The sequence below is a fragment of the Micropterus dolomieu genome, linkage group LG04 (genome assembly GCF_021292245.1).
Source record: "Micropterus dolomieu isolate WLL.071019.BEF.003 ecotype Adirondacks linkage group LG04, ASM2129224v1, whole genome shotgun sequence".
NCBI classification, from domain to species: domain Eukaryota; kingdom Metazoa; phylum Chordata; class Actinopteri; order Centrarchiformes; family Centrarchidae; genus Micropterus; species Micropterus dolomieu.
Genome location: NC_060153.1, coordinates 27,410,160 through 27,435,860, shown reverse-complemented (window position 1 = coordinate 27,435,860; position 25,701 = coordinate 27,410,160). Strand labels below are relative to the sequence as shown.

General features: G+C 43.4%; 1 protein-coding gene across 1 annotated transcript in view; it reads left to right on the top strand.

Moving 5' to 3' along the window:
* Positions 1-24,493, top strand: part of maml3 (mastermind-like transcriptional coactivator 3) — a 107,225-nt gene extending 82,732 nt beyond the window's left edge. The window contains exons 4-6 of the mRNA XM_046047038.1: positions 18,725-18,991; positions 21,707-21,785; positions 23,111-24,493. Coding sequence (XP_045902994.1) covers positions 18,725-18,991; positions 21,707-21,785; positions 23,111-24,216 — 1,452 coding nt within the window. The 3' untranslated portion in view covers positions 24,217-24,493. The remainder of the gene's footprint in view (positions 1-18,724; positions 18,992-21,706; positions 21,786-23,110) is intronic.
* Positions 24,494-25,701: the final 1,208 nt, after the last annotated feature.

Genomic DNA, 25,701 nt, shown 5'->3' with positions numbered 1-25,701 from the left:
GTTCGAGTGGTAAACCTGCCACTGTTGTTAACTGTGTGTGCCGTGCTAGAACAGACATCTTGACGGGAGTAGCGACAGTAAAGGAGGATGGGGCTTAAAACCGGTCAATTGTAGGCTACTACTAAAGAATATCACCACATTACCTCACGTGAGCAATATGAAAGAATATCATAAGTATGACATGCCATTTTGTGCTTAATTATTCACAGATTTGAATTCAGAATCAAACTTCACTAATGACGAGAAATCGCAGGAAAGAGATATTATTTTTATAAATCACGGGAAACCGTGTGTGCGGTAAGGATGAAGGGTTATCAGAATACAGTCAGTGTGTAAAGAAGACTTTGCCTCATTGATATGCCAGTGTGTGCAGGATCTGCAGTGTTAAGAGCCTAAATGAGGGGTTTTTAATTGTTAGTTTATGTAGAAGCTGCTTAGTGCATGGATAAACAGACGTCAAAAGTTTATCGCCTTGGGTTTGCTTCTCTCTCTCTCTTTTTTACTGTCACTCCCACTTGATGGAGTGGTTTGAGATAACTTCAGACCCACATCACCACCACCTCCTCTCTCCTTCTGTCCGTGTCCGCTCATCTGTCAGTCTGCACCTCCCTCCGCCCCACCTTCGTCGCTCCTTCTCTCTTTTCCTTCCCACCTCGCCTTCCCTCTCTCCTCTGGTCCCTCCCACCCGGGCCATCAGGGTAGTGTGAATCCTTTGGTTAAACGTCTGTTGCCTTGCAGAGCTTGTCCGCAAAGCCAGAGCTAATTAGCAGAATCACAGAATAATTAGTTTTTCTTCTTGTCTTTTAATCCTCCCATCACCCCATCCCTCTCCTCCCACTTCGTATTAGTTTTTCTGCTGTCAGCAGTCAACGCTGTCACTGAGTTATAGGAGGTTTCTGCATTCCTTTACTTTCCATCTAATTATCTCCCTTTCCCTTAATTTCTTTCTCTACATCTCTGAATCTTTCAATACGTCTCTTTCCTTCTCCTCTCTCTGTCTCTTTCTACATCTCACAGTGCCGGTTCCCTTCTACATCTGTCTCCTCTCTCCCTGTGGAGTGTTTTCCCGCCCACACCTTTTTTCTCTATTGAGGTTTCTCTTGCCGTTGTTGACTTAAACACATGGTCGAGCTTGTTTTCTCACTCCGTGCCTTCCTCCCACTCTGCCTCCATCTTCCCCTCCCTCTTTTCTCTCTCTGTCTCTCTCTCCGGCTCACTGTTGTTTGTCCCTATTGCCAGTGTTTGTTTACACATCTATTTCTCCCTCTAGGTTGCCCGACAGTCCACTCCTTCAAAAATGATTTCCCCTATACATCCCCCCTCTCTTCTCCTGCTGCCTCTCTTCATCTCCTCAGGGTGACTGTTTGCTCCCTTCCTTTATCAACAGCTTTCCTTCCATCCCTCCTCGAGTCATTCCTCCACCCACCCTTCACTCTGTTCTCTCCCTCCCTCTTAACCACTCCTCAATTGCTCTTGTTTTGTAGAAATGATAAGGCGGCAGGAGGAAGGGTCTCTGGTCACAACCGAGGTAATTGGCTCTTTAAGGCTTAGTTTTGTGTGGAGAGTTCTTCGCTTTAGTCTGGCTTAGCAGCCTCACCACCAGAGCCCCACAACGTTGTGTCAGCCAGTGAAGGTCTGCCATTATCTGTACAGGTAGACTTTCAAAGAATAAAATGTTAGCATAAATGAACAGGTGCTCCTTGATGAGCCATGCTCCATCTAAAGTCTTTGTGCTTGGCTCTTATCTTTGAATTTATCATAAGCCTACATACTGTACACTGTGTTTGTTTTATGCCATAGTTTGTGTAACTCTATTTTAATAAACTTATTTTTTAAGCTGCATTAATCAATGTTTGGATCAAGAGTTTATGTGTTATATAAAGGAACTGCAAGTAGTGACAAACCCACAGACGCTATCACCAGACTTTTCAGTTCTACGTTTGTCGAGTGTTTTGCTTATTGTGTTGGTTTTACTGTAATGTTTTGGTTCACTCTCATCAACATAATTTACAGCAGCAGGCCTCTAATCCAGTAGACAGAGGTTCAATTCCCGTGTGAAACCAACATTGATTTATTTGAAGTTGTTCAATAAGGTTACGTATGTAGCATACTTCTAACGATCTTTTCCTAAACCTAACCAAGTAGTTTTGTTGCTTAAACCTTAACTAAACTATGACCCTTTCATAATATTAACCACGTGTTTAACATCACAATGCTTGCGTCATGTAGTTTCGATACAGACCTAATTTGTCGTTTAGGTATGAGGACTTTTTTTTCCACGGGTCTGTCTCAAATCGGGTCCAAATTTTCACACCTTTTTTTTCCCCACCATGTTTGGAATTAAATCCACTAGTAGATAATGAATATTCCATTCATAAGTTGTCGTCTTTTCTGGTGCTGGTACGGTAATTAAAACAATGTTCGACTACAGTAAATACCGTTATAGAGTCGTGTAGGCCTGCTATTTATTCAAAATAGCCTTTGCAAAACTTTAAAGATCATGCTAGCAAGTTAAGTGTGCTACGCTGAGCCTGTTGACTTCCAAACTGGTACACTGTTTTTTGAACAGACTTTCTTACTAGAACAGGTGTGACTTGACAAGCAGATCAATATTTTTCAATTCCAGACCATGGAGAACATCTCCAGCCACAGTAAAAAAAAAAAAAAGAAAAATAGAAAAAGTGCTAGTATAGTGTTTGAAGATACCCTGCCAACACAGTGGATAGCAGCTTTAAAGATTATTGAAACAATATATTAGCTCTCAGCATGTTCAGTCTACACACACCACTGCATTCGCACACCTGCAGACACACAAGCCATCACATAGCCCTTTTGTTCAGTCTACCACTGTACATCTCTCTCTCTCTCTCTCTCTCTCTCTCTCTCTCTCTGTGTGTCCATCTGTTCTGCTGAGTCGTGTGATCAGGAGAGGGTCTATACATCACCTCTCCACCTCCCTTGGGACAACACAGTGGAGGAGGGGAGAAGAGGGATGGGGAAGAAATCTGCCTGGTGCTCTCTTTCTCTCACACACGCACACACACACACACTCAAACCCCCGCACCACCAGCAGCAGCTGTTAGCAATGACGGCAAATTGTTTTTCCTGCGCCTATTTGTGGTACACTACTGATTGGAAGGTCCTTTCTCTCTTGTGTTTGTGTCGCATCCATGCACATCCATGTCTGTCTGTCTCTGTCTCTGTGTGTGTGTGTGTGTGTGTGTGTGTGTGAGTTGGATTAGCGTTTTAGCTGCATTAGGAAGAGACTGAGACCAACACTTAGTTTAATGGAATTTCCATTTTCTACTTTTTGAGAACATGGTGTTGTCAGACGATGGATCGACACACACTCATTGAGAGCCACATAGACGGAGAGAGGGAGCAATAAAGAGACGGAAAGAGAAAGTGAGACACGAGGAAAGCAATAGATAGGAACAGAGTGAAATAGAGAGAATTTAGAGAAAGACACAGTAATGCACCGAATGTGGGAGGGGGGGAGGTAGACAGAGAGAGATGAGTAGAATGCAATAATGTGATAAAGCAGCTGAGGAATGGAGGTTTTTCTACACTCTGACGCTTTTAGTCCAATTTCTACTTTTTACGGCAGATTTCATCATATTACCAAAGGCCATTTTGGCTCTATTGTGGATAATAGGCTGCTGTGGAATTATTGCAGATGCTGGCTTAGATAATGGTCATTCTCTGTCTCTCTCTCTCTCTCTCTCTCTCTCTCTCTCTCTCTCTCTCTCTCTCTCTCTCTCTCTCTCCCTTGCTCTGTCTCCCCTGCTCTGTCTCCCCTGCGTTAGAGGGAGAAGGATAAGGCGATATAGGAGAGGAGGAGAGATTAATGGCATACAAAGATGGGCAGAGTCGGGGGCGATGGAGATAGCTGAAGGTGCGGCGCATAGAAAGGCAGCTAAATGTGTAAGACAAAAGCAAGTAAGGACAGGTTGTGCACTGTAGATAGCATTTGTGTGTGTGCTCAGACTGATTTGTGAATGTTTGCTTCTAATACAATAAGTGGACAAGAAAATTGGATTTATTCATCATTATATCCCTTCTCCAGAGCGAATATACCAGACAGAATTCTGCAGCAGATGTATCGTTGAAGGCCTACAGTATGTTCAAAAAACAACCACAGGTCACTGGGGAAATGTCTGCTTCTTGTGCTGATCTTATCCTCACAATATCTGTGACTTTGGATAAAAAGAAGAAAGCTTGAGCTGCAATGATCAGTCAATATATAATTTGTCCATCTAAAGAAATGATTTTGGTAATTTGGTGATTCATCTTTTTAGTCATTTTTTAAAGCAGAAATGCCAAACATTTGAAATGTGCAAATACGCTGCTTGTCTTAGTCTTGCATGAAACTGTATTGAGTATTTTTGAGGACATTTGATGATGTCACCTTGGGCTCTAGGAATTTGTAATGGACATTTTCACTGTTCTCCGACATTTTATAACCCAACCCATTACTTGCATCCCTATTTGTGCGCAGTGGGTCACTGATTCAAACCAACAGATTGACTTGGAAACCCTCTGTTCTAATAGTCAAATCAGAAACAGAAATATTAACAAATTATAACAATCTTGGTAATTTATTGAAATGAGTTTATTTTCTAAGCAAATGTGGACAGTAAACAGTTACCTACGTAAGTGCTTTACAAAGACATAAATCAAAGAAGTACCAGAAGTGGAAAACTACAACAGCATATTAGATATATATAGTAGATATAAAATATATATATAATTATGAAGCAGGGGGAGGAGCTTAATATTCTGAGAAAAAAATCTGAATTTCCGAGACTTAAGTTGTAGATTTACAAGAAAAAAAATAAAAAATTCTGTCATTAATAAAACAAGACAAGGGTCAGTGCTGACATAACAGAAGATGTGCAGCTTTCAGACAGTTGGCAGATATGAAGGACTGCAACCAAGACACCTGAAAGCATGTGTCACATCTTAGTAATTTTTAAATGAGTCTGCAGTCCATCCCCATTCTTTATGCTTTTGGTCTTTGAACAGGAAGGAAGTATCTAATAAAACTGGTTGTTGAAAGTAGCTTAGATGTGAGTACAGAGAATTTCTACTTTATTACGACTTTATTATCTCTTTTGAGTTTTTTCTCAGAATATTACCCCCCTGACCCATGCTCTGTAAAACTACAATGGCCCTAATACGCCGTTGTAGGAAAACACATAATTAGATAAGATTAAAAATAATACAGTAACAAATTACGTTAAATACGTGTTGACATTCAAGTGACTCTTGTCCGTTGAAAGCAAAGAATGGACTTGGGTGACGTTATAGAGCCACAAAAGCGACAGGGGTAGGAGGTCAGGGTAGATGGATGGGTCAACAAATGTCCCGTTTTCTCCGTTGGTTTGTCTTAACCATGATGTTCGTTGACCTTAACCAAGTCATTATTGTAACCCTGATGTTTGGACAAAGGTCCCCTTCCATTTACTAGGTAAACTAAACCCAGTGGTTTAGTGCCTGAACTAAACATTTACTAGGTAAACTAAACCCAGTGGTTTAGTGCCTGAACTTAACCTTAACCATTGTGGTGTGAGATCAGAAAACATCATTTCAAATGTTCCATTTTTGAAGAGGTGATGGCGGTCAGAAAACGCTGATATGTGTCATTCTTGAGGGCATGTCATTAAAATTGAAGGACTTTTTGCATTTTTTTACTGTTTTCTTTCAAAGCGAGTAAAGAATGAATTGATCATAACATAATTTAGTGGAATTAGTTGCCGTCCTGATTGATTGCACCTTCAGTGTTTGTGTAGCTGATCAAATGTGAAGCAGCTGGTGCTGAAAATGTTAATATATGTTGAGATAGGTAGTTGAAATGACAGTATGATTTAGAGCAAGTCCATGCCATATACACACACACATGCTGTCTCTGGTTCGATGGAGGGAAAGGTGGGGGGTAGTTGTAGGGGTGGAGAAATCAAGATGGAGGTAGGGCGAAGAGGATGGAAGTGGAAGGGAGTCGGATGATGCGAAAACGCAAGTAGAGGGGGAGGGAGAAAAGAGCGCCTGAAGAAACACAGGAAGAGAGAGATGGAGAGACTGAGGAGGAATGGAAGGGGGAGCCTATTGCCCTGAGACTACAGAAGAGAGAGAAAGAGAGTGAAAAGGGAAGGAGAGAGCAAAAGAGTGATAGCCTTACAGCAGCACCTTCACTAGCAGCACCTAATGGCTTCTCTGGAGAGAGGGAGAGGAGAGGAGGAAAAGGCATAATGAGGGGGCTATGACAGAGGCAGAGATAGATTTACAGAGGTAGATGAGGGAGAGACAAAGAGGGGTGGAGGTTACGGCCGCTCGGTAAAGATGGAGTCAAAGAAAACAGGAGGAGATAAAAAAAAAAGAGAGAAAATGGTCAAGGGGAGGGGGAAAGACGGAGGTGCATGATGATGGCTGCTGAGGCAGGGACGGATCCAGACGTTAAATGAGCAACAGCAAGAATAAAGATGGATGAGCGTGGATGTAGAAAAACAAATGTGAAACAGGTAGAAAAACAAATGAAAGCAGGGGGTGGAGGAGGAGAAAGAAGCGCGGCTGGGCGAGTGAGGCAGGCGAGAAGAGGGAAGGATCAGCCCTCGGGTGAACAAAGAAGAAAAGAATAAGGGGAAGATGGATGCTGTTGAAGGGTGGACAGAGAACAAGGGAGGAAGGGCAGCGTAGGGCGGAGGAGTGGCTAGATGGAGGGATGTGAAAAGAGGTAGAAAATGAGGGAGGGATTTGAGAAAACCGATAGAGGAAAGATATATTGAATGAGATGGGGAAGAGGAAGAGGGGCAGACTGAGTGAGAGGCTGAGAGACAGCAAATAGAAAGACAGGAACAGGGTGCGTGGGGAGAGGAGGAAATTGAAGGGGTGGCTGTTCAGAGAGATGGAGGATGGATGGATGGATTAAAAGGCAGTTTACTGTCATAACGAGTGAGAGGGAGGGAGGTAAACAGAGATGGGGAGGATGGACGGATGTGTGGAACGTATCCTTACCTCCGTTAACAGCCGTGTTATTGCACTGATCGCAGCTGTGAATAATTCAAACCCTCTAGTTGGGAATTCTCTCTGAGAGGAGCCCGAATGTGATAACCTCACACACACACAGCAGCACATGCTCACCACAGTGTTTGATCCCCCCAACCTCTCTCTCTCTGTTCACAGCTACTTCTAGCTACAAGCTTTGTATGTTACCCTCACTACACATGCATTTGTGCACTCCCGCACGGTGGTAAGACCGGAGGTTATGATATGAAAGTGCACAAGACAATAAAGAGTGATAGAGATTACATAGATGCACATCCTTCTCTTGCTCATCCACGCGCACTGGTCTCCCGTAACAGGTACGTACACGTTTACATCCCTCACTCACCCACATACACACGGCCCTCTCTCCCGTGTGCGCGCGTGTGTCTATAAGGTCTCCATGGCGACCGTTACCAGGGTGATTTACAATAGCACCTGGTCCCTCTCAGGGTGGTACGCTCGCCACAATCACTCCCCGGCCACCAGTGATCTCATCCCTTTGCTCAGCTCACACTCCCTCCCCCTCGCTTGTCGTCATGAGCTTGATTTACTGCTGTCTTCTGTCCCCTTTGCTAAGCGCAAAGCAACTCTTAAGAATAGCTTGTAAAGTGCTTTTCAATTTGTCGATTAATGATTAGTTGATTGAGAGAGCCACAATTTAAATATTTGATTACTTGTTTAAGTAAGTAATTCATCAAATCATTTGTGAATCAACAATGCCAAACATTCACTATTACTAGCTTCAATCCAATCCATTTAATTTATAGCACATTTTACAAAGTGCTGCACAAGGAATAAAACACTCATAAAAACACTTAGAACTCATAAAAACATAGACAACACACAAACAAATGGTTCACGAACAATTGAAAGGCAGAATACCACACAGCTCTCATGCTGGGTTAAAAGCTAGGGAATAACAGTGAGTTTTCAGGCGGGATTTAAAAGTTTAGAGGGTGGGGGCCATTTTGACCTGTGGAGGTAGCTCATTCCATAGTTTGGGGTTCTACCAGGCTGAAAACCAGGGGCGACTGCCAGCCGGAGCTTCTCACATGTCAAGAGTTGCTGCTTTTCTCTCAAACTTAATATTATTGAGTTTTGGACTGTTAATGGGAAAAAACAAGCAGTTTTATGATGCCACCTTGGGCATTTGTTACTATTTTCTGATATGGATATCTAAGGTAATCACAACATTAAAGGGAAATTGTAAGCAATTGTAATCCAATACACTTTTTGTGTTAAATTCAGCAAATATTTCCTCACAGATTGCTAACTCTCAGTTTTGTATGTGCTCCTACACAGCCCTAGCTCTGAAAATGGAAAACAAAGAATATGGTGCGGATCTTTCTACACAACTTTGTTCCAGCCAATCAGCAACAGGTGGCGGTTAGTGCTTGTGCACACGAGTGATGGTGGGAGGGGGGCAGTTGCTGAGAGAGTTCTACATATCGGCACATTTGAACGTAAAGAGGAGAAGCTCTGAAGATTATAAACAGAGAAGAAAGTTGTATGGCCAGGCGAAGGCGTTTCAACGCTGGAGAAACCTCAGCGATTTGAAATTTGGGGGCGGGGCTTTTGATGGTGCGCTGTAGGAGGGGTGTATTTAATGACAGTTGAGTTCAAATATTAACAATCCTGCTGAATCACTTACTCTCCCTTTAATCAACAATGACAATAATTGTTTGTTACAGCCCAAGTAAACAGATAGTAAAGCAGGAGATAGGTATAAGTCAAAGGGTAAAAAAAAGGTTTCATGAAAATAAATGCAACAGTACAAAGTTGAGGAAAACACACATTTAAATCTACAAATTTTGTATGATAGCCGACATGTTTTCCAACCATTAGCACTGAACACTGGGTTTTGGTGAAAAAACTAACTTCTTCCTGACTCTCCACCTGTGCTCCAACAGTAGCTCCTCTTGTGAGTACAGACTATAGAACAAGACGCAGACTAAAATACTAAAACATTTTATTTGATCCCCGCGACCCTGTAAGCAGGATAAGCGGGGCTTTCATGCCCCCCATGTCTCCTTACATCATAAAATACGACATGTAGCAATAATACATAGCATCATTAAAACAGCATCAAAAAACAAACACAAGTAATAAAAAGTAAACATCCACAATAAACAGCAGATCAGATAAGATAAGATCTACAACATGCTAGCAGCTCACTGAGGCTGTACATAGACACAGCAGTGATCTGAGCTACATGCTAAAATCAGCTTGCTAACATGCTCACAATGACAGACATACTGAAGATTAGCAGGTAATAGGTTTACCATGTTCACCATCTTACTTTTGACTGTTAGCATGCTAACACTTGCTAACACAAAGTAATGGGAATTAGCTTCTACGTAGTGAAGATTTTGGACAATGATTGTGGATCTAGGTCACGTGTCGAACTCAAGGGCCCGCCGCGTCATTTTATGTGGCCCGCGAACGCTTAAAAAGGTTCATGATTGTCCTAAAATAAAAGTCTATGCTGCCATAAACTACATCTCCCACAATCTTGTCAATTTTGTGACCCGAGAAGTGACGGTATCCCGCCACTAGATTGCGATGTTTCCACACCCACTACGGTAGTTTTCTGACAAGTGTAGATGAGAAATGTATACAAATAATCCCTAAATGTCCAAGACGAGAAAAACTGATGCAGAAGGAAAGCAATTTCATGAATGGTGGGAAAGTGAATACATGTTTGTGCTTCAAGGAGAAACCCCGGCAGGCTAGGCCCATGTCTTTTGTGTTATGAGGCAGTATCAGTGATGAAGGATCAACGTTAGTTAAGGCTCGTGCAGACTACACAATTTTCAGCGTCGGCCGATGGCCGTGCCGTTCACACTACACAACTTGCCGTCTTGCGACGGGAGTCTGTGGCGTTCACACTACATGACTGATCGGTGACAGAGGGGTCACACACTATGACATGGAAATGACGCGAACCTACAGACAAAACAGCTGTTGTTTGTTATAATGTTTTGTGGTGAAAAAGTAGCTGCCTGATCTCATTGGCTGGATGTGGATGTCGAGTCGGCCGACTTTTCCAGATATTTGGCATGCTAGATATCTGGCAGACGTTGGCTATGTAGCAGCTCAATAATTTGTTTTACTGTGGTTCTGCACCTCTGGACAGTGGAGAAAAAAAGTGAAAAGTTACTGTAAAAGATTATGTTTGATGATATTTGTCTTTGTTATTTACTTAAAATGTTTGATCTTTGATTGATGGAGTAATGAGGGTTTTTAAATCTGATAAATTTATTTATTTATATTAATAATAACAGAGAAATTTTCTTACTATGGCTATATTTTTACATCTGATAAATGTCCTTAACTTGAATACATAATCAAATAAGAGACAGTTATTTAACAATATGTTAAGGAGTAGTTACGTTTATACAGTCTTACAGTTGCAATTGGCCCTTTGAGGGTAACCGTAAAGCTTATGTGGCCCTTGGTGAAAATGAGTTTGACACCCCTGTTCTAGGTGAAAAGGTAAAGGATCAGTAATTCTGTGAGGAATGTGTGACGATCAATCCAATAGTTATCATATCATCACATTTCACTAAAAACCACAAATCAACCTTACAATGGCGTTAGAGGAAAAGTCAGGAGATCACCAATGTCAGTAGGATTCATCCTCAGGGCACCAGGAATGGCTGTCAATCCAGTAGTTGTCGAAAATCGACCACATTGGCTTTTATTTAGTCACATCGTGAGTGTGGCAAAAACGTGGGTCTGTGAAATAACCTGTCGATTTGTGATCTTTTGACGTCTGGTCTCTACAAGCTGCCCCCTTGTTTGCTGTGGAATCTAAAAAAAACCCATAATTTTTTGCTAAGTGGGGGAGCCTGGGTGGAGCTGTGGCGAGGTCAGCATGTAGAAACCAACACAACTCAGTGTGTAGGCTGAGAAATGATCAGTCAAAACAACCACAACCTATAATATCCTCTTAATGGAACAGTGAATTACAGTGGAGACAGATTCTGTATGATGTCTTTGCATGGCAACATTCCTGCATCCACAAAATGGTAAGAGCCATTCAGGGAATATCAAGGGACAAGCGTTGCAAATTATTTTTGGCTTTAAATGCATCTATAGTTTATAGAGTGAATATGGTTACTGTATCTGTGAGATAAAAACAAACATAAATCAATAAAGGTTTTGCTTGGTAAATTGTAATTTAAAGAATACAAACGAGCATGAACTGTTATTCCAGGCTCTATGCTCTCTGTGGGTGGCATCCTGTGTGCAGAGAAATCCCTTGGTTAAGCACAGTGCCTCCAAACAGCAGCCATGCTGCAGGGATTCATTTACTTAAATTGATCCACTCCTGCATGCCTACATGCATTTCACAGCATCCCTGCACGGCATCATGTTGGTTCAGTTATGGTTAAAGGATGATCCCCAGAAAACCTGTTAACCCTGCCCATTGTTTTTGAGTCTGCGAGGGGAATTTTATAAAAAGTAAAGGGTTGTCTGTATTTCACTTTGACATCGCCCCTTAAATTATACGCGTGTGTGTGTGTGTGTGTGTAGATTCAGAAGATTCAGAAATAGGCCAGTTAGGGTTTAGAGCAGAGAGATGTTAAGAGATTAAACAGACCTCTGTGGGGAGCAAGACTCCTATCCAGCAGTTTAAATATAACTCTCTTTGGGGAGAAACTGAGTAAGAGCGTGTGTGTGTGTGTGTGTGTGTGTGTGTGTGTGTGTGTGTGTGTGTGTGTGTGTGTGTGTGTGTGTGTGTGTGTGTGTGTGTGTGTGTGTGTGTGTTTGAGAGGGTGGGATTAGGAAATGTTCTACACAAGTGGCAGTTAAGAATCAAAACACTGCCTTCACACTTCCACCTATCCTTGTTACTGTTTGTGTGTGTGTGTGTGTGTGTGCGCGCGCTTGTATGCGTGTGTGTGTGCTTGTGTGCGTGCGTCAAAGTGATGTCTTCTTTACCTCTGGCGCTGTGGGGATAGTGTAATACTGTGAGGTCTGACTCCACCATCTGCTCAGGGTCAGTGTGTGTGTGCACGCGTGTGTGTGTTTTTGTATGCACTTGTGTCGTTATGGTTGTGCCAGGTGCTGCGTAATACTTTTAACCGTGCACTGTAATACGCAACACATTTGTTTTTTCCTTAATACAAATACTTTATTCCTTGATTTCACATCTACCACGTTAAGTGGAGTGAAATCGGACACATGTTCTGTCCTCCTGTGTGGTGCCTTAAGATGGGAACTAAAGTCTAAACCAGGGCGACATACAATGAGGAGTGTGAGTGTGTTGCTTAAGGACACTTGACTCTGGCTGTTGATGGTCAATGGACAGAAAATCCAGTCTGTACTTGACTTTCTATATAATATAAGCTGGTGCTGTTCTTAAGTGTAGATGTGGCAGGAAATAGTGGACAAGCTAGAAAAGCGTTTTCCTGTCTCAAAACATGCACATTCTCATTATTATTTTTATTTTATTGGTGGTATCATGGACAGCACGGTGGTACAGTGGTAAGCACTCCTGCCTCACAGCAAGAAGGTGGGTTCAAACCCAGTTGTCCCGGCCTTTCTGTGTGGAGTTTGCATGTTCTCCCTGTGTCTGCGTGGGTTCTCTCCGGGTCCTCCGGCTTCCTCCCACCGTCCAAAGACATGCGGACTACAGTGGATAGAAAAAGTTTACACATCCTTGTTAATATGATGTTCTTATGATGTAAAATAATGAGACAAAGATAAAAATGAAAAATAAAAACAATAACCTGGTTGCATAAGTGTGCACACCCTCTTATAACTGGGGATGTGGCTGTGTTCAGAATTAACCAATCGCATTCAAACTCAGGTTTACTAGAAGTCGTTACACACCTGCCATCATTTAAAGTGACTCTGATTAATCACAAATAAATAAAAATAAAAAGCAGCTCTTGTAGTAGGATTTTCCTGATATTTTCTTAGTTGCATCTCCGAGCAAAAGCCACGGTCCGCAGAGAGCTTTCAAAGCATCAGAGAGATCTCATTGTTGAAAGACGTAAGTCAGGAGACGGGTACAAAAGAATTTCCAAAGCATTAGATTTACTATGGAACACAGTGAAGACAGTCATCATCAAGTGGAGAAAATATGGCACAACTGTGACTTTACCAAGAACTGGACGTCCCTCCAAGATTGATGAAAAGATGAAAAGAAAAGTGGTCAGGGAGGCTTCCAAGAGGCCTACAGCAACATTAAAGGAACTGCAGGAATTTCTGGCAAGTACTGGCTGTGTGGTACATGTGACAACTATCTCCTGTATTCTTCATATGAATGGGCTATGGGGTAGGGTGGCAAGACGAAACCTTTTCTTACAGTAAGTTTGAAAAAACAAACATCAAGTCCCCAAAAAGCATGTGGGAAAACGTGTTATGGTCCGATGAAACCAAGAACATTTATGTATGACGCAAAAACAACACTGCACATCACCCAAGGAACAGCATACCCACAGTGGAGCATGGTGGTGGCAGCATCATGCTTTGGGGCTGTTTTTCTTCAGCTGGAACCGGGGCTTTAGTCAGGAACAGTTATGAACACTTCCAAATACCAGGCAATTTTGGCACAAAACCGTCAGGCGTCCATTAGAAAGCTGAAGATGAAGAGGAAGTTCACCTTTCAGCACGACAACGACCCAAAGCACACATCCAAATCCACAAAAGCATGGCTTCACCAGAAGAAGATTACCGTTCTGGGATGGCCCAGCCAGAGCCCAGACCTGAATCCTATTGAACATCTGTAGGGTGATCTGAAGAGGGCTGTGCACAGGCGAAGTCCTCACAATCTGACAGATTTGGAGCGCTTTTGCAAAGAAGAGTGGGCAAATATTGCCACGTCAAGATGTGCCATGCTAATAGAACCCTACCCAAAAAGACTGACTGCTGTAATAAAATGAAAAGGTGCTTCAACAAAGTATTAGTCTAAGGGTGTGCACACTTATGCAACCAGGTAATTTGAGGGTATTTATTTTTCATTTTTCCCCCTCAAAGATTTCAGTTTGTTTTTCTATTGAATTGTTCACATTATAGGTCACATTAAAGGTGGAAGTTGTGACATGATTTATCTTTGTCTCATTATTTTACATCATAAGAACCTGGCATTTTAACAGGGGTGTGTAGACTTTTTCTATCCACTGTAGGTTGATTGGTGACCCTAAATTGTCCTTAGGTGTGACTGTGAGCGTGAGTGGTTGTTTGTCTAGGTTGCCAGGGCGTACCCCGCCTTTCGCCCGATGTCAGCTGGGATTGGCTCCAGCCCCCTGCGACTCTGTACTCAGGATAAGCGGTTGACGATGGATATCGTATTGTAATTGTCACATATTCAGACATATTTATTGTATGTGATGTTCAAATTCACCAGCATGATGATTTTGAGCTGTCCATAATTTTAAATTAGTTACCCATGTCATTGTATGTTCTAGGTACTGCACATAGGTCTGCAATAGCATATAGTTTTAAGTCTATTGCTAACACGCCACTAATTGTGCTCAAAGTTAAATGAATTTGGTTTGAAATGTAATTTGATGAAAATTTGATGCTTTTTATATGAACATACAATGTAATTTGTCTTAAAGATAACTGATTATAGATGTTTTTATTGGTGACCTGGAACAAAGAAGTACCTTTTTTTTTTTTTATGAAATGCTTGCATTGACAAAAAAACTAAGGCAACCTTTTTATTCGTCTTTCTATTCATTCTACATACATGAGTATCTGCTATACACATCTATTTATTCAAGCTGGAGCCCTTGAAAAATGCAGAAACTCCACTCTAGCGGTCGAGACTTTCTGTGAGGCATCCAGTCATATTTCTACCAGTGTCTTTTCAAGCTTTTTCATTTGCATATTTCTACACATCTGTAGACATCACCAGCAGGGTCAGGGTGCAAGGTCAACCAGTGTGAAGCTCAAGGACGTTCAGACATTGATGAGCGCTGGCTGTGAAAGAGATCAAACCTGTGACCTTCATGCTGGCCTCACTAGCCAGATGCGCGGCTTCAGCACACTCCAAGCATCTGTACCATAAACCATCAACTGCTGCAACATCCACCCTTGCTCCAGCTTTGCTGCAGATCCAAATGCAGATGCAACAAATAATGCGGGCTGATGTACTTTCCTGTTCACTTTCTCAGTCTGATTACAGTCGTAGTCTGCGTTAGAGTCTAATGAGGCATCTCCTCATCCTTCCAGCCCTCACTCTCTGTTCCCTCTCTTTTCACTGCTCCTGCACTCCTCCTCTTCACTTCTCTCCCTTCCTTCTCTTACACAAGTGGGTGACAGATGTGAGCCACTCTGGAGCGCACGCAGACACCCAGCACTCTGCTGCCAGGCGCTGCTGCTCTGATATGCTGTGTGTGTGTGTGTGTGTGTGTATGTGTGTGTGTTTATGCATGGTGTTCAGTTGTTACACTTAATGCCTTTATGCATGAACTGTAAGGCATCATGTAGTGTTGTAGTAGTCTGTCAATATGTGTTTGTCTTTAAGTTAACTGAGTAAGAGCGTGTGTGTGTGTGTCTCAGCGGTAAGCCTTAATCTTACCGCTGTGTGGCCACTATGTGAGCAGGTGATTTCATCATCATTAGTTTCATTGCAAGTGTATGACCGGTGTATGCAGATGCACCTTTAAACACACACACAGTGAACACAGTAGACCCAGTATTACTGCTCCATGAGACGTAGAAATGAAATGGACAATCTCTCTCGCTATCTCCACCCGACTCTCTCACTTACACACATGCACACGCACATTTCCGCTCTCTTCATGTGTAATGTAATCACCTGGGCTCTCCATGCTTCCTAACCCAATAAAGCCGACAGCCTCCACCACACACACACACACAGAAAGAAACACACACTTCCTCCAGAATAACCTGTGATACATTAACCCCTCTTTTAATTTCATCCTCTGTTCCTTTTTCTCTGCCTGATCTTTGCTGCTACAAACTGACCTATCTGCAACTTACAGTAGCTGTTGCAGTTTCCAGCTGTTGCAAACTCCAGCTTCTGGCTGAGTTTCTCTGGTCCTCCTTTAGTTAGCACCTAACCATTGCGTGTCATTAGCCGCTGACCCATTTCAGTTGAACAACACAGAGCTTAAAGACTGAGTCGAGTTGGTCCGCAGTGCCAGAATGAAGCGTCGGGGGGGGGGGACAGACTGTACATGCTCTTTGTTACATTATTCAACAACATTCATGAGTTAGGACAGAGGGAATGGGAGATGGACTCATAAATAGAGAAAGAAGAGATCAAAGAAAGCCAAAGTAAAAGTGTAGCATAACTGTGTGTTTGTGTGTATAGTACAGTACGTGTGAGTCGTTCGGATCTGCCCAGCGTTGTGCAGGGTGAGCAGGCGCGGCGGCCATAACCGCTCCTCCGAGCGCCATCTGCTCCTCGCTGCAGCAACTGTTGCCAGGGTACCTGCTCTCCTCTCCTCCCCTCGTTCCCACCTTTCCCTCCTCCTCTTTTGGCTCGTCACCTCCTTGCTTTCTCTCGTTTTTTTTCTCCCAAAACAAGATCTGCTCGCCTTTTCTCCTCTTCTTTTTCTCGTGCTGCTCTCATGCCTCCCTTCTTTTCCCCACACGTTCTTTTTTCTTCCCTTCAGTTAATTTAATTTTCTTTTTTTCATTCTAAAGAGGATACCTGCTATTCTATTCTATTCAATAAGCTTTATTGGCGTGACATTGAATTTGTTGTATATTAGCAACGCTTCAGCGAAGTACTAATAACACTGAGATAATACGATACTACTGCTAATTCATTTTCTCTTTTTTTATTTTTCCGTCATGTGCCTTTCTCTTGATTTAAATATATACAGTGCATACAGTATACATACTGTAGTTTTCTTTCATTTCTTCAGCTAAATGCTACTGTGCTACTAGCATTTCTCCCCTGCAACACACACACCACCTCCACCAAAATCTTAAATTCTCTGAGGCCTTTCCTCTCCTCCTTCCTTTGAAATCCATCTCTCTCGTTCCCTGGCAGTTGTGTGGACATGACTCAGGGCCCCCTGTCAACAGAGAGAAAGAGAGAGAACCAGAGAAAGAGTGGAGAAAGGAGTTTGATGGTGGGGTGTTTAGAGAGAGGGGAAGAAAGACATAGAGTGAGTGGGGGAGGGGAGAGATCGTAGATCAGAACCGTCATGATTGAGCCATCTGCTGAGAGGAGGCCAGTGAGACATACTCACTCTCTCTCTCACTCTCTCTCTCACTCTCTCACACTCACACATACACACACACACACACACGTGCATGCTTAAAGATCACCACTGCCACCCGTTGGTCATTTCGTGACACTACGCCTCTCTGCTCCTTTCTTACATTGTCTGACTGCACTCCTGCCATCCGGCACGAACATGCCAACCATGGATGAGACACGTATCTCTGAACATCGATCAGTCTGGTCTGGTTGTCTTAAGCAGCCGATTCTGTTTGCTCCACAGGGTTTTTTGTGCTCTAATATATGAGTTTTATCTCCACCTAACTCCTTTCTAAGAAGAGCAGAGCCTCGATACGGATTATGAGGCTTTGGCTCTTTCGGAACATATTGAGTATAGTGATGTGTTACAGACTCTTGCCAATGCTACGATGCGCAACTGTAATCCTGCTTTTGCTGTTTCATTCTTGCCCTGCAGTTAAATGTGATTTGTTGTACACTATCTATTCCTCTGTGTGGCTGCGGGTGGCTGTGTGTTGTTGCATTTTTATGTGTGCACACACTATTTACTGGCCTGAATTGTCCTTTCTTCTCCTCTCGGGCCTTTCCCCTGTCTTAACTGTCAGCAAGCCTAAACGATGTCCACTCTCGTTCAGCTGTCTAACCTTTAATAGATTCATAAACGCTCCCTTCCCATTGGCCAAAGCAGGCCATTTCATCCTATTAGAGATTAGCATATGGCTGAGTGGAGGAGGAAGTGCTCTTTATATGCTAATGGAGAGATAATGTATGCAGCAAGGACCAACCAGTGCTCCGTTGGGAGGACTCAGGGTGGCCCGATGATCTGAATCTAGAGGCAGTTCTGTCTTTATCTTGTTTTTCACTCTTATTCACAGAAAGACTGTGTCTTTGTGAGCTATTATACAACATAATGGCTGACTACAGTTTTATGCCCAAAACAGACTGTGCAAAGGTGTCACTGTAGATGCCAAATATGCTGGGAGTGTATTGAATATGCCTTCTTTCTGTAACTGAAGAGGCGGTTTGTATAGTTTGAAGTGGCTTTGTAAGATGCAACAAAAGCTAATACAGCCATTTTTTGCTTTTCACTTTTAGCAATACAGATATTAAAATAGACTTTAAAGCAAAAGTTCAACATTTTGGGAAATACACTTTATTTGTTTTCTTCATGAGCGTTAAATGAGAACTACCTCTCTCATATCTGTATGGTTAATGTGAAGACTCCAGGAGGTTGCAGATATAACAAGATATAACATGTTAACTAATGAGTTTCAAAGGTGATGGCAAGTGCATTTTCTGACCTTTATGCTAAGCTAAGCTAACCAGCAGCTTGGTGTAGCCTTATGTTTGACAGACGGATATGACAGTGATATCGATCTTCGCATCTGACTCTTGGCAAGAAATAGAATAATTGAAAAAGCGTTACAAACTATTCCTTTAGCTTGCTTGATTGTTATGTGATTAACAGTCCGTCTGACCAGCTGTCCTCTCTCTCTGTCTGTACAGGAACAAGGTGTGGTGGGAATGGCTCGGCCACCAGGCGCCATCCCGCCTCCTCACCCTGCTGGGGGCGTGGCCTCAGGGGTGGGGCCCAACCAGGGGTCAGGTCCACCTCCGGGCTACGTGGGCAACCAGCAGCAGGCAGCCATGATGAAACAGATGATGGTGATGGAGCAGGAGAAAAGGGTGCAGATGCACATGATGGAGCAGCAGAAGCAGCAGCTCTTCAGAGAGCAGAGACAACAACAGCAGCAGCAACTACTGGCTGAACAGGTGGGTTTTTTAAGTCAGTGTGCGCATAGCATAAGGCTAGTGTGATGGTCTGGTGATAACAAAAAGGCTAGGCCTGTGTGAGTCGTCTGTTATGCATTAAATTATAATTTGTGTGAATGTGTGTGTGCATTGTTTGGCTATACATTCCTGAATATTTGTTTGTGTCTGCAGCTCTGATAAGAGCAGCTCATCCTCTCCTCTTCATAACTGTTGTCTGGTTGCATGTATAATTACCCTCAACCAGCCCCCTCTTCCCTACTTCCTTTTCATCTCTGCAATGTGTGTGTGTGTGCAAGTGTATGTGTGTGTGTTTTTGCTACATGCTGCCTGCTGTGATAATGTCGTGTTTTCTTTTTATTTCTCTCTCTGTGAGGGAATCAAGTGTTAAAGAGTTCTGAACTCTGAAGTCACCACCCACTATGTTGGTTTTAATTGGATCTGCAAAAACATACACAGACACACAAATATAGGTGTCTGAAAGGAAACACATCCTGCTGGGGTTTTAGTGTGTGTTGTTAGCTGGATATCATACATCCATTTAAATGAGCAACACCTTCTGCTTTCCAAGCATGCACCCACTAGCTGCTTTTTATGCTGCTAAGGACCCAGACTGCCTTTTCTCCATTTCATTTGCTATACCTGCAGCACAGCTATGACATAATATCAGTTCTGCCTCTGGTTTACTGTTGGAACACGGATCAGTGATGGTATTATTTGTGTAGAAGCACAAATAATACACGATACACTAACCTAATCCTGAAAGCACACATCTGCATCACTTCTGCTATAATGAACATCTGTCTCTGCTGTACTAAACATCTGTCTCCACTTTACTGAACATCTGTCTCACGTCTACTGCACCAAACATCTGTCTCTACTGTAGTAAACATCTGTCTCTACTGTACTAAACATCTGTTTCTTCTGTACTAAACATCTGTCTCTACTGTACTAAACATCTGTTTCTTCTGTACTAAACATCTGTCTCTACTGCACCAAACATCTGTTTCTACTGCACCAAACATCTGTCTCCACTGTACTAAACATCTGTCTCTGCTGTACCAAACATCTGTCTCTACTGTACTAAACATCTCTTTCTACTGCACTAAACATCTGTTTCTACTGCACCAAACATCTGTCTCCACTGTACTAAACATCTGTCTCTGCTGTACCAAACATCTGTCTCTACTGTACTAAACATCTGTTTCTTCTGTACTAAACATCTGTCTCTACTGCACCAAACATCTGTTTCTACTGCACCAAACATCTGTCTCCACTGTACTAAACATCTGTCTCTGCTGTACTAAACATCTGTCTCTGCTGTACCAAACATCTGTCTCTACTGTACTAAACATCTGTTTCTGCTGTACTAAACATCTGTCTCTGCTGTACTAAACATCTGTCTCTACTGTACTAAACATCTGTTTCTTCTGTACTAAACATCTGTTTCTACTGCACTAAACATCTGTTTCTACTTTACTGAACATCTGTCTCACATCTACTGTACTAAACATCTTTCTCTGCTGTACCAAACATCTGTCTCTGTTGTACCAAACATCTGTCTCCACTTTACTGAACACCTGTCTCACATCTACTGTACTAAACATCTTTCTCTGTTGTACCAAACATCTGTCTCCACTTTACTGAACATCTGTTTCTACTGTACTAAACATCTGTCTCTACTGTACCAAACATCTGTTTCTACTGCATCAAACATCTGTCTCTGCTGTACTAAACATCTGTTTCTACTCTACCAAACATCTGTTTCTACTGTACTAAACATCTGTCTCTGCTGTACCAAACATGTGTCTCTACTGTACCAAACATCTGTTTCTACTGCATCAAACATCTGTCTCTGCTGTACTAAACATCTGTTTCTACTCTACCAAACATCTGTTTCTACTGTACTAAACATCTGTCTCTGCTGTACCAAACATGTGTCTCTACTGTACCAAACATCTGTTTCTACTGCATCAAACATCTGTCTCTGCTGTACTAAACATCTGTTTCTACTCTACCAAACATCTGTTTCTACTGTACTAAACATCTGTCTCTACTGTACCAAACATCTGTTTCTGCTGTACCAAACATCTGTCTCTACTGTACCAAACACCTGTCTGTATTGTGCTAAACACCTATCTTCACTTTACTAAACAAGCATTTGCTAAATATCTGTCTCCACTTTATATGAAACACCTATCTCACTTTTTCTATACTAGTCTCACCTCTACTTTAACAAACATCTGTCTGTCTCTATTCTACCAAAACATCTGTCTCTGCTGTACCAATCATCTGTCTCACCTGTACTGTGGCAATTGTACTAAATAAATGACCCAAATAATTGATCAGCTATCAAATTAGAATTTAAGTAGGCCGCTGTGTTCGTACCTGTTGATGCACAGAATGTAATGATAGTTGTAACTCAATATAGAGAAACCCACTAATAAAAGCATTTCATGATAACAAATCAGGCAAATATGTTTGCCCCAGGAAAGGTCCAGTGAAAGTTATATGCTAGCTTTGGACCTAGGACTTCAGTTTGCATTTTGTAATGGTATCTAATTATGTTTATAAAATCTGTTTTGCTTAGCTTTTTTTTGTGTGTGTATCCCATAACGCTATTGTATATTGAATTCATGAAATAAACATGAAGGAATGTAACACATTTATAATCTACACCCTTAACAATTTTGTTTGTGTGTGTCTGTGTTAATGTAGCTCCAACAGCAGCAGCATCTCCCCAGACAGATGGGCCAGGGCCAGAGGAATCCATACCCTCAAGTCAGTCAGTACCAAGGTGAGACCCACAAACACATGCATTCACGCAACACGCAATCTAACAAGACACACTATATGTGCAAAAATACAAGAATGGCAGCACCTCAATAGATTCTAATAAGCAAGACAAGACCTACATTTTACAGCAATTTATTGATGGACACATTAATAAATAGATTTTTGGAGAGTATCCGGGTGGAAAAAAAGGCTTGCAATCTCGCATGTCTGCAACAAGTACGGTATACATTGTAAAGTGCCAAGACATTTAACAGATTTTACAGTTCACTCTCTGCCATATTCAGAGACAGACAGACACACAAACACATAAAAACATGTATGCAAACAGCAGTGCTGACTGAACATCACCCTGAAACCAAACCTCGTCTTCTCGGTCTGTCTGTCAGATACATATCCGTTGGCGCTCAGATGCCTTTCAGCCTCTTTTCTCTCTTTCTCCTTGCGCTATCGCTCTCTCTCAAAAAAAAAAAATCCTGCTCTGCCTGTTACCACGGCAACTTGTCTGTCCTGGATCCCCCTGAGTTCCGGTGAAGTCAGAGAGATGGATGAGAGGAGGGAAATGGGAGAGGGGGAGAGAGGGGGGGAGGCTGGCAGAAGGAATAGGTAGAAGGAGAGGTTGGGAAGAGAAAAAAAGAGAGAGATGAGTGGGTGAGAGGATGATGGAGAGATGAAGAAAAATGCAGAGAGGGAGGAGGAGAGTCAAGTTGAAAGCCATTTATAGCCATCACAGAGTCTGTCTGCAAGTCTAGGAGATGATGTGGAGAGGACGAGGAGGCTTTAGCATGAAACTCTGGCCTAGAAATATACCTGTTTTTATATATTTATAATGTAACATTTTCTCATGTTACATCACCTCCAAATCTAGTGCGATCCTCTTTGTTTAGACTCCTCTGTTACAGTTACAGTCCGAGGATTAGTGGAATGATTTCAGAAGTGGGTTTATTGGAGGATTTAGAGCCATTTCTACGCTAGCAGACCTCCTCGGCTCTACCACTACGGAGCCTCTAATTGGAAAAAGTGGGGAAGTGAGGTGCTGGAGCTTTAGTGGGTTTAGATTTATTGTAGTGTGGTAGGGTTTGAAGTAAATTGGGAGGGAAACATTCTTTTCCAGAGTAAACAGGTTGTCACAGAACATAAATCTTTGCCTTAGCGATGTCTTAGATCGATCTTGTGTGCCATTTGATGATTTAAGTGGATCTCGTATGCAGGTTTCAAAGCTCTTTTACAAAAGTCCAGCTCCTTTGTGATTTCTGTCTCCATATGCCTCTCTAATTCTTTCCACTGTGTCTGTTCTCTGGTTTTAACTTTCTGGTAATTCTCTCTCAGGTCCTCCCCAGGATCTGGCATCCAGGAGCCAGGCTCTCCAGAACATTCGGGCCGCCCGTCTCCTACAACAGCAGCAGCAGAACCAGCAGCAGATGGTCCAGATGAGTTCTGTTCAGGGCCAGGGAGGCTCCGTGGGACCCCAAACTGACATGGGTTTACCCTACGGCAACCAAGGGTCCAGCCAGGGTTCCCTGTATGGGATCAACCCCTCCATGAGCCAAATGATCCACCAGCAGCAGCAGCAGCACCAGAGCCAAAGTGTCCAGGCCTCTTTGGGTCTTCCACCACAGCACAACCCCGCTGGAGGGCCAACCCGGCAGGCAGGTGCAGGTCCTGGGGTCGGAGGTATGCCCGGAGGCCCTGGAGGTGGTGGAGCTGGAGGGTATGGAGGACAGGGGATGTTAATGAACTCCATGGCCCAGCAGCCCCTCAAAGGCCCTCCCAAAGCCCAAGCACAGAGACTGCAAAGCATGCTGGGAGCAGGAGGAGGAGGAGGCGGGGGAATGGCGGGGGGCGGCTGGCCACAGCAGCAAGGACAGAGTCTGCAGGCCATGGGTGGAGGAGTTGGAAGGACTACAGGAGGAGGGGGAGGAGACATGGTGGGGTTCAGCTCCGCCCAGGGTTATGGGATGCAGCCGGGTCAACCCCCACGCATGGCTAAGCAACACTTTCAGGGCCCGGGCCAGGGGATGAACCAGGGGATGGACCCCAGGGTGGTCAACCCAGCGGCCAGTATGGGAGGCCCAATGATGGCCCCTCATATGGGCGGTCAGCCCAGGACCAACCAGCCCCGGCCCATGGTCATGAACCAGGGGATGAACCAAGGGGTGATGGGCCAGGGGATGTCTGGGATGGGAGGGTTCGGGCCGGGCCCCGGGGGGCCTGGAATAGGGGCAGGGGGAGGAGGAGGTGGACCCTACGGACCAGGGGGAGTCGGGGTTGGAGGTCAGCCACCGGGCTACCAGAGGACAGCCAATCAGGACATGTCATCCTATGGATATGGGGGCGGGCCCTCAGGGGGTGGAGCCTTTGGATTGGGCGATGGCTCGGGGGCGGAGCTGGACTCAAATGATGGTTGGATGGATGAGTTTTTCCCGAGCCAATAGCCAACGGGGAAACTGGAGAAGAGTTTTTACTGGATGAACTAAACGTTGCAGTCGGACAAATGTTAAAACCTGAGAAAGTAAAACAAAAAGGATGACATGATGTGGACTGGCATGTTTTTGTTTTGTAAAACATGAGCAAGGTTATAAATGAGTTCTTGTGTTATGTTTTGTGTGTGTGTGTGTGTGTGTGTGTGTGTGTGTGTGTGAGATGGAGAGAGCGATTATGTCTCGTGCATATTAATGAAAAACCAATATAGAGATTAAGAGGTGTGTTTCATTAGTTTCCCTTTTTTCTCCATGGAATGAATTTTTCTCATGTTCCAGTGTTTGAAAGCGAGCCCCGTTTACGCAGCAGTGCTTTGAGCCCGAGCTTCAGCTGGGGCTGATTGAACACCGGAGACTGATGAAGGGGAAGGAAGACTTGTTCTCAAGACAGCAATTTATTTGTGTTTGTGTGTTTGTGCCACCCAGCTCAGTGCTTCAGATCTCTCAACTATGTGAGGAGCTGAAGGGAGTAGAAAGCACTCTCAGCGCTCCCTTTTCCTCTTAGATTTGTGCCCCCCATATATATACACACACACACACACACACACACACACACACACACATTCACACACACACAAATCTGTCTCCCTCGTGCCCTCTCACTTTGTTCTCTTCACTTGATCTCTCTCTCTTTGCCTCTCTCCTCCCGTCTTTCCCACCCTCTCTCCAGAGACGCGTTCCTCACTCTCAACACTCCTTTCTCTGTTTAAATTGTGAACATCACAACAGAACAAATGCTGTTCCTCTATTGTGCCACACAAGCACACTTTGCCCTCTAGTGCTTTTGCTAGGCAACCAACCTGTGTGGCGTTTGTTTTGGGTTTTTTTGGCGGCGGCGGTGGCGGGGGTGGGTTCATTTCCTGTGCGTGGCTGTGACGGGCATGCATGTAGAGGAAGACAAAGAGGGTGAAGATCTGAGAAAGAGAGAGACAATAGGCAGCTAAAGCAAGCACTTGGACTTAGAAGCTCATGCTCACACACACACACACACACATATATATATATACACAAACCAACAAGCAGACAAACATGCGTCAACCCGGGAGGATGAGCGGATGTGTGAGAGGCAGCTAGCAGAGCTGATATTACATTAAACCTTCTGCCTGTGTGACACAAACCACATCACATGCATCAGGCTGACACAAAGCAAAGCGATCGCTGGGCACTGAATGTATTCAAGCACCACAAGTGACTTCTTCTTTTTAAGGAAAAAAAAAGTTAATTGAAAGCCCACCCACATTGTTTTGTTTGTTGCTGTGTTTTATCTCTAACAATGATGCTGGTTGTGTCTTTGTCAATTAAAAGGAAAAAAAAAAGTTTCGATTAGCCTCCTTTTAGTTTGTGTTGTCTTTTGAATGTCTGTCCTCCCGTCGCAGCACAGCCTTCCCTCCCATTGTGCCACAGCTAGTTGTCAATCACCATAGCCCTGCTTTACATGGT